General features: G+C 42.9%; 1 protein-coding gene across 1 annotated transcript in view; it reads right to left on the bottom strand.

Moving 5' to 3' along the window:
* Positions 1-14,101, bottom strand: part of CORIN (corin, serine peptidase) — a 321,969-nt gene that overhangs the window by 16,078 nt on the left and 291,790 nt on the right. Inside the window, exons 17-18 of the mRNA XM_073342123.2 lie at positions 9,716-9,838; positions 1,342-1,391 (exon numbers count right to left, since the gene is read on the bottom strand). Coding sequence (XP_073198224.2) covers positions 1,342-1,391; positions 9,716-9,838 — 173 coding nt within the window. The remainder of the gene's footprint in view (positions 1-1,341; positions 1,392-9,715; positions 9,839-14,101) is intronic.

Below are 14,101 nucleotides of genomic sequence, written 5' to 3'. Positions count from 1 at the left end.
GAGAGTCTTCCTAAGTAAGACTTGAGGAAGAACTATGTAACATGCTGTCATAAACATAAAGGGAAGGGTAAACACCTTTAAAATCCCTCCTAGCCAGAGGAAAAACCCTTTCACCTGTAAAGGGTTAAGAAGCTAGGATAACCTCGCTGGCACCTGACCAAAATGAGCAATGAGGAGACAAGATACTTTCAAAAGCTGGGGGGAGGGAGAAGCAAAGCCTCTCTCTCTGTCTGTGATGCTTTTGCGGGGGAAAGAACAGGAATGGAGTCTGTCATCTTAACCTCTCTGTTTTTAACTAACTTTACACCCGAGAGTTAGAAAGAAAACAAAACAAAACAAAAACTTGGCTTGTAAAATTTTGCTGTGCTGTCCGGATACCTATGTTCTCTGATAGTGATTGTCAGCCTACAGAGAAATCCTTAAAAAAAAACCTAACACCTTTGTCTCCAGGCAAATAGGCAGAAAACCCCTCTAGTTGCTATTAGGAAAAAAAAAAAACTTCTTCAGGTCTGCCTTTAGGTAGAGAAAACTCCAGCTCACAAAAGACAATTCCCTTTTGTCTCTGCTCTGGCCCCAAAGCAGAGAAAAAAAAACCTCTAACTGCTTTCAGCCAAAAACCTGCTTTTCAGCAGCCCAAAGGAAACAAAATTCCTTTTTAAGATCTGTGCTTCTTGTTAAAAAAATCAAAATCCTAAAACAAAACCAAAAACTAACACCTTTGTCTCCAGGCAAATAGACAGAAAACCCCTCTAGTTGCTCCTAGGTAAAAAACAACTTCAGGTTCAAAAGCATCACACAGACAGAGAGAGAGAGGCTTTGTTTCTCCCTTCCCCCAGCTTTTGAAAGCATCTTGTCTCCTCATTGGTCATTTTGGTCAGGTGCCAGCGAGGTTATCCTAGCTTCTTAACGCTTTACAGGTGAAAGGGTTTTTCCTCTGGCTAGGAGGGATTTTAAAGGTGTTTACCTGTCCCTTTATATTTATGACACATGCAGTACTTGTAACTATATCATCATACCAATTATGGACCAAGTCTGCTCCCTTTGAAATTAATTGCAAGACTCCCAATTAATTTAGTGGGGGCAGAAGCCAGCCTTAGTCCAATACAATGGACAATTTCATCATCAAAAGGGGAAAAAAGCTGAAAACATTGGATGTAGTGGCCAAAAAAAATTAATGGGAAACTAATAGATGAACAAAAGTATATCAGATTTCAAAGGGAAATACACATTAAAGATTTGTTTTTGAGAAACTATATTTCAACATATCAAAGACACATGCTTAAGAATCCAAATAAAATGCTCTTTGTATGTTGTTCCAGGAATTATGTGTTTTTCTCTTACCTTTTTTGCTACAGAGAAGGGACACTTTGCTTCTGCTTTGACATGACTGCCTAAGTGTTGAAACAATAAAAATTAAAAACATATTATCAATTTACATATCCTATCAGCCCAATATAAGAGCAATTGGATCATTTGTTTAAACACAGCAAAATCAATCCACATGATACAATGAAACACAGGGAGCATTATATTGGGACACCAGAAATTGCACTGGCTTCCAGTTTGTTTCTGAAGGCAGTTAAAGGTGTTATTTTAGATATATATAAAGCCTTTATGAATTGGGTGCTGCATATTTTAGCCCTGGTCTACACAACGAGCTTAGGTCGAATTTAGCAGCATTAGATCAATTTAACCGTGCACCCATCCACACGATGAAGCCATTGTCGTCGACTTAAAGGGCTCTTAAAATCGATTTCTATACTCCACCCCGACGAGGGGATTAGCGCTGAAATCGACATTGCCGGGTCAAATTTGGGGTAGTGTGGACGCAATTCAACAGTGTTGGCCTCCGGGAGCTGTCCCAGAGTGCTCCATTGTGACCGCTCTAGACAACACTTTCAACTCCGATGCACTAGCCAGGTACACAGGAAAAGCCCCGGGAACTTTTGAATTTCATTTCCTGTTTGGCCAGCATGGCAAGCTCACCAGCACAGGTGACCATGCAGTCCCAGAATCACAAAAGAGCTCCAGCATGGACTGAACAGGAGGTACTGGAGCTGATCACTGTATGGGGAGACAAATCTGTGCTATCAGAACACCATTCCAAAAGATGAAATGCCAAAATATTTGCAAAAATCTCCGAGGGCATGATGGACAGAGGCTACAACAGGGACTCACAGCAGTGCTGCGTGAAAATTAAGGAGCTCAGGCAAGCCTACCAAAAAACCGAAGAGGCAAATGGCCACTCCAGGTCAGAGCCCCAGACGTGCCACTTCTATGAGTTGTGTGCAATTCTGGGGGGAAGGGGAGGCCCTACCACTACCCCACCCCTGTCCGTGGACACCTGCAAGGGGGGAGTCTCATGCAACAGGGATGAGGATTTTGGGGATGAGGAAGGTGAGGAGGAGAAGGAGGATAGTGCACGGCAGGCAAGCAGAGAAACCATTCTCCCTGACAGCCAGGAACTGTTTATCACCCTGGAGCCAATACCCTCCCAACCATCCCAAGGCGCACTCCTGGACAATGAAGCCAGAGAAGGCACCTCTGGTGAGTGTACCTTTGTAAATATAATACATGGTTTAAAAGCAAGCATGTTTAATGATTAATTTGCCCTGAAGACTTGGGATGCATTTGCAGCCAGTACAGCTACTGGAAAAGTCTGTTAACATGTCTGGGGATGGAGTGGAAATCCTCCAGGGACATCTCCATGAAGTTCTCCTGGAGGTACTCCCAAAGCCTTTGCAAAAGGTTTCTGGGGAGGGCAGCCTTATTCTGTCCTCCATATTAGGACAAAAAGAAAAGGAGTACTTGTGGCACCTTAGAGACTAACCAATTTATTTGAGCATAAGCTTTCGTGAGCTACAGCTCACCTCATCGGATGCATACTGTGGAAAGTACAGAAGATCTTTTTATACACACAAAGCATGAAAAAATGGGTGTTTACCACTACAAAAGGTTTTCTCTCCCCCCACCCCACTCTCCTGCTGGTAATAGCTTATCTAAAGTGATCACTCTCCTTACAATGTGTATGATAATCAGGTTGGGCCATTTCCAGCACAAATCCAGGTTTTCTCTCCCCCCCCAACCCACTCTCCTGTTGGTAATAGCTTATCTAAAGTGATCACTCTCCTTACAATGTGTATGATAATCAAGGTGGGCCATTTTTAGCACAAATCCAGGGTTTAACAAGAACGTCGGGGTAGGAAAAAACAAAGGGAAATAGGTTACCCCCCCCAGACGTTCTTGTGGCCTTGTCCTTCCCTCCTCCCCTCATCCACCACCCCACCTGGTGCTTCCTTCCTCCCCCACCCCTCCCGGGCTACCTTGGCAGTTATCCCCCTATTTGTGTAATGAATTAATAAAGAATGCATGATTTTGAAACAACAATGATTTTATTGCCTCTGCAAGCGGTGATCAAAGGGGGGAGGGTGGTTGCCTTACAGGGAAGTAGAGTGAACCAAGGGGGCGGGTTTTCATCAAGGAGAAACAAAGAGAACTGTCACACCGCAGCCTGGCCAGTCATGAAACTGGTTTTCAAAGCTTCTCTGATGCGCAGTGTGCCCAGCTGTGCTCTTCTGATCATCCTGGTATCTGGCTGCATGTAATCAGTGGCCAAGCAATTTTCCTCAACCTCCCACCCCGCCATAAACGTCTCCCCCTTACTCCCACAGATATTGTGGAGCACACAGCAAGGAGCAATAACACTGGGAATATTGGTTGTGCTAAGGTCTAACCGAGTCAGTAAACTGCGCCAGCGAGCTTTTAAACATCCAAATGCACATTCTACCACTATTCTGCACTTGCTCAGCCTATAGTTGAACAGCTCCTTACTACTATCCAGGGTGCCTGTGTATGGCTTCATGAGCCATGGCATTAAGGGGTAGGCTGGGTCCCCAAGGATAACTATAGTCATTTCAACATCCCCAACAGTTATTTTCTGGTCTGGGAAGTAAGTCCCTTCCTGCAGCTGTTCAAACAGTCCAGAGTTCCTGAAGATGCGAGCATCATGTACCTTTCCCAGCCATCCCACGTTGATGTCGGTGAAACGTCCCTTGTGATCCACCAGTGCTTGCAGCACCATTGAAAAGTACCCCTTGCCATTTATGTACTGGCTGCCAAGGTGGTCCGGTCCCAAGATAGGGATATGCATTCTGTCTATCGCCTCTCCACAGTTAGGGAATCCCACTGCAGCAAAGCCATCCACTATGACCTGAACATTTCCCAGAGTCACTACCCTTGATAGCAGCATCTCAGTGATTGCATTGGCTACTTGGATCATAGCAGCCCCCACAGTAGATTTTCCCACCCCAAATTGATTCCCGAATGACTGGTAGCAGTCTGGCGTTGCAAGCTTCCAGAGGTCTATCGCCACTCGCTTGTGAACTGTGAGGGCTGCTCTCATCTTGGTATTCTTGCGCTTCAGGGCAGGGGAAAGCAAGTCACAAAGTTCATGAAAGTGCCCTTATGCATGAGAAAGTTTCGCAGCCACTGGGAATCAACCCAGACCTGCAACACTTTGTGGTCCCACCAGTCTGTGCTTGTTTCCCAGGCCCAGAATCGTCGTTCCACTGCATAAGCCTTCCCCATTGCCACCAGAATGTCCAAATTGCCGGGGCCCGTGCTTTGAGAGAAGTCTGTGTCCATGTCCTCATCACTCTCATCACCGCGCTGCCGTCACCTCCTCACCTGCTTTTGCAGGTTCTGGTTCTGCACATACTGCAGGATAATGTGCAAGGGGTTTACAATGCTCATAACTGCCGCAGTGATCTGAGCAGGCTCCATGTTTGCTGTGGTATGGCATCTGTAGGTGAGCAGAGTTGCAGCAGAAGCGGTGGCTGACGATGGATGCCATGAGAATAGATATTTATAGAGAACGAAGAGGACCTGCGAGGTGGATTCACGAGGGCAGGAGAGCAGAGTTGCAGCAGAAGTGGTGGAGGATGACGGTTAATACCGCACACATTTCCCGAGGAAGAACACACATACCCGGGAGCCCATGACAGACAACATGGAGAAATTCGATATTCAGACAACAGCAGCAGAGCAGAGTTGCAGCAGAAGCGGTTTATGACGATGGTTAGCAGTCCTACTGCACAGTCTGCTGCCAGCAGCACCCAGGACACGACAGCAGTGGTGTCACTAAGCTGAGCTGAGCGGGCTGCACGCTTGCCGTGGTATGGCGTCTGCATGGAAAAAAGGCGTGAAACAATTGTCTGCTGTTGCTTTCATGGAGGGAGGGGTGACTGACGACGTACCCAAAACCACCCGTGACAATGTTTTTGCCCCATCAGGCACTGGGAGCTTAACCCAGAATTCCAATGGGTGGCGGAGACTGCGGGAACTGTGAGATAGCTACCCACAGTGCAATGCTCCGAAAGTCCACGCTAGCCACGGAAGTGAGGATGCACTCCGCCAACTTAATGTGCTTAGTGTGGACATACGCAATCTACTTCTATAAAATTGACTAAATTTCATAGTGTAGACATACGCTTAGAGACTACCTCTTTCTTTATTAATTAACCCAACAGCTGAGATGTACTATCTGATCATTCCTAAATTCAGACATCTGAAGGCAAATAAATCTCTGTGAAGCTCTCTTGGTTCTTCCAGGTAGGTGAAAGATTTTTGTTGACACTTATTTGATAGAAAATGGCTTTTAGATTAAACAGAATCTTTTGCCAAAAGAATTCTGGTCTTTTGATGAAAACCCAGAAAGTTTCCAAGGAAAACGTTTATCCAACTGAAGAGTTCACATTTTTGTTGTAGGTTTTTGGGAGGGAGAGAATCATTTCCCTACCAGTAGTATTGATTCTACAGTTCATTTGCCTCCTTGTGTCACATAGTCCAAGGTTCATTGACTTCAATGGGATTACTCACACTATGAGTCAAGTTATTCATGTGCATGACTGACAGTACCTGCAAATCATTAAACCCAGTCAATAAGAGAGAGACATCTTGAATAAGATGAAATATGAACAAGACACCAATTGCTATGAAGATCTCAATATTTATTTACTATACCTATGGATTTGCTAAGAATGGAAGGCCAAATTATTGTTATCCATGTTTTTAAGTTTTTTTCTGTGTGTCTTGAGGGACTGATGAGCACAATATACTAGTGCATATATATATATAAAAATGAGAGGCTTTCTTAGATTTCAGTGACAGTACCACTTAAAATCTGGACAAGTTCTCAACCAAAACCATATTAAAACATAAATCAATTTTGTGTTTCTCTTTTATATTAACCCAGATAATTTTCAGGCCAGCAGAGATATCAGGAATGTGGGCACATATAGAAATTAAAGGAAAATCAAATACAGGTCAGGCTTCAGGAAAAATCCTTGTTCTGGAAGAATGATAAATGTGTCCAGTGTTCTAAGAGGCAGTATTACACGCTGTTATAACATTGCACTGTACATAAGAACGGCCATACTGGGTCAGAACAAAGGTCCATCTAGCCCAATATCCCTGTCTTCTGATATGTGGCCAATGCCAGATGCCCCAGAGGGAATGAACAGAATAGGTAATCATCAAGTGATCCATTCCCTGTCACTCATTCCCAACTTCTGGAAAACAGAGGCTAGGGACACCATCCTTTCCCATCCTGGTTAAGAGCCATTGATGGACCTATCCTCCATGAATTTATCTAGTTCTTTTTTGAACCCTGTTATAGTCTTGGCCTTCACAACATCCTCTGGAAAAGAGTTCCATAGGTTGACTGTGCATTGTGTGAAGAAATACTTCATTTTGTTTGTTTTAAACCTGCTACCTATTAATTTCTTTCAGTGACCTCTAGTTCTCGTGTTATGAGCAGGAGTAAATAACACTTCCTTATCTGTATTACTAGATAGAGCAAAAAAAGAATGAAGTATACTAACTTATATTTATATTGTGCTTTTCATCCAGAAGGATCACAAAGTATTTTACAAACTTACTGTCACTTGCTGGTTTGAACTGGAGTAAACCGTGGATTCTCTGTAACATCTAGGCAAGATTTGAGGACTTCAGTAACTAAGGCAGTGGGTCTATTACAGGAATGGGTAAAAGGTGAAAGTCTGTGGCCTGCAATGTGCAGGAGGTCAGACTATATGATCATGATGGTCCCTTTTGGCCTTAAAGTCTATGAGTCGAATTTAAACTTATACACAAAATACTGTAGAGAGAGTAAAATACTGTACACTAGGGGTTTTCAACCTGTGGTCTGTGGACCCCTGGGAATTTCCAAAGGGGTCTGCACCTCCATTTGAAATTTTGTAGGGGTGTACATATGAAAAAAGGTTGAAAACCACTGCCGTATACCATGCACACTATGGTGAAAGACAAAATGATAAATACCCTTGCATCTATTTGAAAATTTAAGATTTTTTTTTTTACATAAACAGAATGTAATTCGACTAGGAATTTGGCTAGGCTACTGGAATTAACACTTCTGTTGCAAAAAGGCTATGGGCCCTACTCAGGCCACTAGTGGTCAGGAACTAAATTCTATATATCACTGGAAAGATGGAAGAGATGAATGGCCATAATGGATGAATACACAAATAAATCCAGCTCTGAAGTAAACTGGCATAACTCCAGTGACATGAATAGAGTTAGAATCATAGAAGATTAGGGTTGAAAGAGACCTCAGGAGGTCATCTAGTCCAATCCCCTGCTCAAAGCAAGATCAATACCAACTAAATCATCCCAGCCAGGGCTTTATCATAGAATCATAGAATATCAGGTTTGGAAGGGACCTCAGTAGGTCATCTAGTCCAACCCCCTGCTCAAAAGCAGGACCCATCCCCAATTAAATCATCCCAGCCAGGGCTTTGTCAAGCCGGGCCTTAAAAACCTTTAAGGATGAAGATTCCACCATCTCCCTAGGTAACCCATTCCAGTGCTTCACCCTCCTAGTGAAATAGTGTTTCCTAATATCCAACCTAGACCTCCTCCATTGCAACCTGAGACCATTGCTCCTTGTTCTGTCATCTGCCACCACTGAGAACGGCCGAGCTCATCCTCTTTGGAACCCCCCTTCAGGTAGCTGAAGGCTGCTATCAAATCCCCCCTCACTCTTGTCTTCTGCAAACTAAGCAGTTCCCCTCAGCCCAGTTCCCTCAGCCTCTGCTCATAAGTCATGTGCCCCAGCCCCCTCATCATTTATGTTACCCTCCGCTGGACTCTCTCCGATTTGTCCACATCCTTTCTGTAGTGGGGGGCTGAAAACTGGATGCAGTACTCCAGATGTGGCCTCACCAGTGCCGAATAGAGAGGAATAATCACTTCCCTCTATCTGCTGGCAATGCTCCTACTAATGCAGCCCAATATGCCGTTAGCCTTCTTGGCAACAAGGGTACACTGCTGACTCATATCCAGCTTCTCATCCACTGTAATCCCCAGGTCCTTTTCTGCAGAACTGCTGCTTAGCCAGTCGGTCCCCAGCCTGTAGCGGTACATGGGATTCTTCCGTCCTAAGTGCAGGACTCTGCACTTGTTCTTGTTGAACCTCATCAGATTTTTTTTTGGCCCAATCCTCCAATTTGTCTAGGTCACTCTGGACCCTATCCCTACCCTCCAGTGTATCTACCTCTTCCCCCAGCTAAATGTCATCTGTGAACTTGCTGAGGGTTCAATCCATCCCTTCATCCAGAACATTAATGAAGATGTTGAATAAAACCGGCCCCAGGACCAACCATTTTATACTGGCTGCCAACTAGACATTGAGCCGTTGATCACTACCTGTTGAGCCCAACAATCTAGCCAGCTTTCTATCCACCTTACAGTCCATTCATCCAATCCATACTTTTTTAACTTGCTGGCAAGAATACTGTGGGAGACCGTATCAAAAGCTTTGCTAAGGTCAAGATATATCACACCCACTGCTTTCCCCATATCCACAGAGCCAGTTATCTCATCATAGAAGGCAATCAGGTTGGTTGTACCAGTTTACACTGAATTTGGACCATAATACTTAAATATTTCAATGGTTTCTTAATTATGGTTACTACTTTCTAGATAGCTATCAAATGTAACAGATAACTCAAACTTGAGAATGGGAAATGGGGGGAGAAGGGTGCATATTGTGCTCAGAATCCTACAACGGAAAAACTAAACAGTGAACCATATGTAGTTCTGTTGATAAATATCCCCCGTGGAAAACATGCAAACACTTTTTTAAAATAAGAAGAGACATTATTATTGTTCAAACCCGACAGGCCATACATTTACACAATCATTATTCCGCTCTGTGTGATCTGGGCCAAATTCTCAGCTGATTTACAACTCTGTTGAAATTAATGTGGTAGCCTGGAGTTTATGTTGTATAAAAATTGGTGTAAAAATCTATCCTGCTTTGTCTGAAAACAGATTGCAAAATTCTATTCTCACTGGAATTAACACTTCTGTTACAAAACAGACACTTTGCCAATCTCAGTAATGTAAGTATGTTCTCCTTAAATATATGGAACTCCTAGGGAAATTCCTAAGCAGTTCTACTTGTGTAAGGAGTGCAGAATATCAGAGTGAATAATGAGAGTGAAGTTGTAAGAGACATTAGCCTCACTGTGAAATTTACATTACGTCATGCATACATATGTTTATGTGAATGCAAACACAGATACCTTTCTACACTCAGAACACAAAATTCACTAATGGAAATACCATCCCTCATTGCTATAGCTCCGTCCACCTCTCTGAAGCACATATGGAGCACACACTAGCTGTCCCTTACCCTTTCACTACAAGGGCAGGTAATGTGGATGCATTTTTATTCTTCCAGTCAGAATGCAGATTCAGCCACTTTTGATGGTGTAGTTGCTCATTTTCTTGTATAATTTTTGTTGCAGACGGCCCCCTGAAACAAATAAAAACAGTCCATGGATCTTCAAATATCTTTGACTCTGACTATCCATACATTAAATTGATGGGAGGGAAAGATGCTTTAGTACTTCCCCTTTATGCCAAAGTCGGGCAATTGAATGATACTCCAGATCTGCAGATGGTTGCGGGACAGGTTTTGGCCAGTCAGACCTACTCACATTTTACCGTTATTCATGATAAATGTTCTAACAAGTGGGAGTGGGAAAAGGAAACGGCAAAAGTTCTCTGGTGGCAGAAAATATAAGCATTATTTCACATCTACTTTATTCATTACTATTACATTTTGGTCATAATGCTCAGAATCACATCCAAACTTTTTCTTCCCACAAATTTCCTTTCCAAGCAATTTTCAGTTACCCACTATGTGTCTGTTTAGCTCATATTGCTTCCACAAGATATAACCAGGAATGATGATCACAGTATGGATTGATTTTATTCATACTGATCAACAGACACAGGAAAATTTCAGAACATATCAAAATAGAGTCTCTTAAACGGAAGTAGCAGATAATCAGATTTGGCAGGTTGGTAAGATCAATTTTCCCCCCTTTTTTTTCCTGGTAAGTAAGACTTCCATCTCTCTCTTTGAAGCTCTTCATTGTAAGGTTACTTATACAAAGAATCAAGCCCTCAGTTACTTACCTGGTTCTAGATTCAACAACTGCTTGGTCAAAAAATTATACATTTTTCTCCTGAATTAATTTGTACAAGATGCCGTTTAAAAAAAACTGAAAAGATTTTTTTTAAACCATTTATGCATTAGACAAGCAGGTCAATTTAAGGGAACATCAGATCATTCTGCCCCAGAATACAAATGCCTTTTAATAAAAAAAATTAGCAGATTCTCAAAACAGCAGGAAGATTCTTCATGGATTTGGATTTCAAAAGATATGGTGCATATGTGCAGTAACATGAAAGCTGTGTAAACATAGTGATCATTTGTTAAATTTTATCATTTCATTTCAGGCGATTTTGCACTCTTGAAATATTGCAGAAAAGGATCTAGGGGTTATAATGGACGAGAAGCTGGATATGAGTCAACAGTGTGCCCTTGTTGCCAAGAAGGCTAACGGCATTTTGGGCTGTATAAGTAGGGGCATTGCCAGCAGATCGAGGGATGTGATCATTCCCCTCTATTCAACATTGGTGAGGCCTCATCTGGAGTACTGTGTCCAGTTTTGGGCCCCACACTACAAGAAAGATGTGGAAAAATTGGAAAGAGTCCAGCAGAGGGCAACAAAAATTATTAGGGTGCTGGAGCACATGACTTATGAGGAGAGGCTGAGGGAACTGGGATTGTTTAGTCTGCAGAAGAATGAGGGGGGATTTGATAACTGCTTTCAACTACCTGAAGGGGGGTTCCAAAGAGGATAGATCTAGACTGTTCTTAGTGGTACCAGATGACAGAACAAGGAGTAATGGTCTCAAGTTGCAGTGGGGGAGGTTTAGGTTGGATGTTAGGAAAAGCTTTTTCACTGGGAGGGTGGTGAAGCACTGGAATGGGTTACCTAGGGAGGTGGTGGAATTTCCTTCCTTAGAGGTTTTCAAGATCAGGCTTGACAAAGCCCTGGCTGAGATGATTTAGTTGGAGATTGGTCCTCCTTTGAGCAGGGGGTTGGACTAGATGACCTTGTACGGGGAGACTTTGGCAAACCAGTAAAGTGCCTGAAACCACTATGGCTTATTGCTAAAAGCAGCCAAGTCAGCAGGCTGTAAATTGGCCATTCAGCACTCTCAGTTTAACCAAGGCAGGAGGGGAAGAGGGTTTTTGGGTGCCACAGAGAGGGCAGCTTGACCCCGCACCCTTCCTGATAAGAATTGTGTTGAGTTGCTGATACATGCATTTTAGAAGAGCAGGATGTGCCCCAGGAATGTCTATTGGGGCCTCAAAGCTGCAAACTCTGGAAAAACTCACACCTGGTTAATCGATAATCAGAAGGAACCTCTTGCTTGACCATTGAAACTGCTTACTTAACAAGTTTGCTTTAAGGGACATGTCATTCTATTACTAATGTATAAATAAGGGGGAAAAGTCTGAGGTGGTGGGACTCTTCAGGACTGGACTCTCCCTCTGGATGCATCTTGTGTTCCCCACCGGCAGATGGGCTGCCGCTGTGCCACTCGAGAGCCACACTCAGCTTTGGTAATTATCAAGGGTTGGGGGTGTTTTACTAACCTGTTGCGGACGTGTGTATAAGTGCTTGAGACTAAGAAAGGTTTAGCTTTAAGTGAAAGCACTCGTGTTGTCCTGTTTGTGTCAGCCATCTATTGGTCAGATGGCCGTGTCTCCCCTGATTTATTTCCTGACACCACCTCGCACAGAGTAAAAGTTACCAAGAGCTTTGGGTTGAAAGAACCCTGGGTAACAACCTCCTGAGGTCCCTTCCAACCCTGATATTCTATGATTGCTCTTCTGCAAAACATTTGGCAAAATTGGTTATTTTTTTATCTTAAAACCCTTCAAAAACACACATTTCTGAATATTTGCTCTTGTGCTGTGAATTTGAAATGAGTTCCATATGTAGCTCTACAGCATGAGTTAACTAACAAAATACCAGATCCTGAAGTCCAGTGAAACTGTATAGGGTACAGCTCAGGTGCACTAAAGTTTGCCTTTATGCTCCCTTGATCCTGAGCTCTCTATATGTTGGAGTGGTTCCCAAGCATAAGTAAGAGCAGGTACTCTAGAGTCATTTATGCTAGCTGCGATCAGCTCCAGGAAGCTGAACAGCAGGCAGCACCTGGCAGGGCATACGGAAACCTCCATCATGTTCCATTGCCCCTGGTCCCATGCATCCTTCTCCAGTAGCAGAAAGGCAAGGCTATGTTCAGGCCTAGGTAACATCAAAGCGCAGTGGGACTGTGCAGCTCCATAGCAATCTATACGACAGACACCCCAGGGCCAAAAATTTTGCCCCTCCCAAAAAGGGGGACCGAGCTGAAATTAAGGGTGTATATATTAGAAAGAAAGAAAGAAAATCTTAGGGGGACACACACAGAGACAGAAAACTGAATAGTAATATGGAAGATACAGGCAAAGGAAAAATGTGTAAGGGCGGGGCTAGCTCCAGACATTACAAACTTTTAGATTTAGATTGACAAACTTTAAACTGATAAATAGATGTTACATCCTCTGGCAAAAGCAAGTTTTTGTTTGCTTGACTGGTTAAAGACATCAGATAAATGTTGGAAGATTCAGAAAAGGTACCTAAAGCAGCTTTCTGTCTGGAGCTGGAGCTAAAGCAGTGCAATGGACTACCACTGAAAATCTTTCAAAGCTGGTGAAACTAGAGGCAAAAACCCACCCAATTGTGATTTTACTAAGGTGGGTGGCAAGGGTCTAGGGAAAATAAGTGGGAAGAAAAAATAAAGCCCTGTTATTACGATCGTTATTTAAGTGTTGACAATGTGCTTAGGAATGATGCTCCCATTTCGGCAAAGTGCTCAAGCATGTGCTTAACTTTTAGCATGTACTTAAGTCCCATTGACTTAAGTGTCACTATGGTTTGATTAATTAGACACTGGAATTGGGGGGGGGGGAAACAAGCACAGTGGAAGTTATGACTAAAGAGAAATAGTTTTGTAAATATTATTAAGGGCCTGATTGTGCCTTCCCCATACACCCAAAACTCCCATTAAAGTCAGTGGAAGATTTGGGTACATAAGAAATGCAGGATCTGCACTAAGAAGCACACGCGGACAGTGAAGATGAATGATGAACAATATATTGTATTTCAAAAAAAGTTCTGACCTTGTCTGAGCAATGGGTGTAAGAAGCAAACATGATAGATTCTCAGATTCTGCCAAGATGCCTTTAAGCTTTCAATGAAACATTCAACTCTCAGACTTGTTTCCTCATCAAGATTTTTTTTAATGACAATCTAAAGCCATGATGAAGAAAAATCTGGCTTTCCTCAACAGAAAAAATCTGCAGGAATGACTTGTTCAAGATTCTAAAAAGCTGTTACACATGAAGAGTTTTAAAAAAGTGTAAAAAAATCCAATGCCATTTTCCTTTAAACTGAAGTTAGACAAAAGTCATGAGTAGGTTTGGAAAAATACAGATATTCAGGGCTACTGCACAATTAGTGAACCACAAACAAACTGATTCATAGTTTAATTGTATTTTTAAGCATCTTACAGTTTCTAATGCTTGATTTCTCCCCCCCCGCCCCCACCTAGGAAATCTGTTACTGTTTGTCCCTTTCCTGGAAAACTAATTTGTTTTTCAGACCCA

The sequence above is a fragment of the Lepidochelys kempii genome, chromosome 4 (assembly GCF_965140285.1).
Source record: "Lepidochelys kempii isolate rLepKem1 chromosome 4, rLepKem1.hap1, whole genome shotgun sequence".
NCBI classification, from domain to species: domain Eukaryota; kingdom Metazoa; phylum Chordata; order Testudines; family Cheloniidae; genus Lepidochelys; species Lepidochelys kempii.
This window is presented reverse-complemented; position numbering and strand designations above follow the sequence as displayed.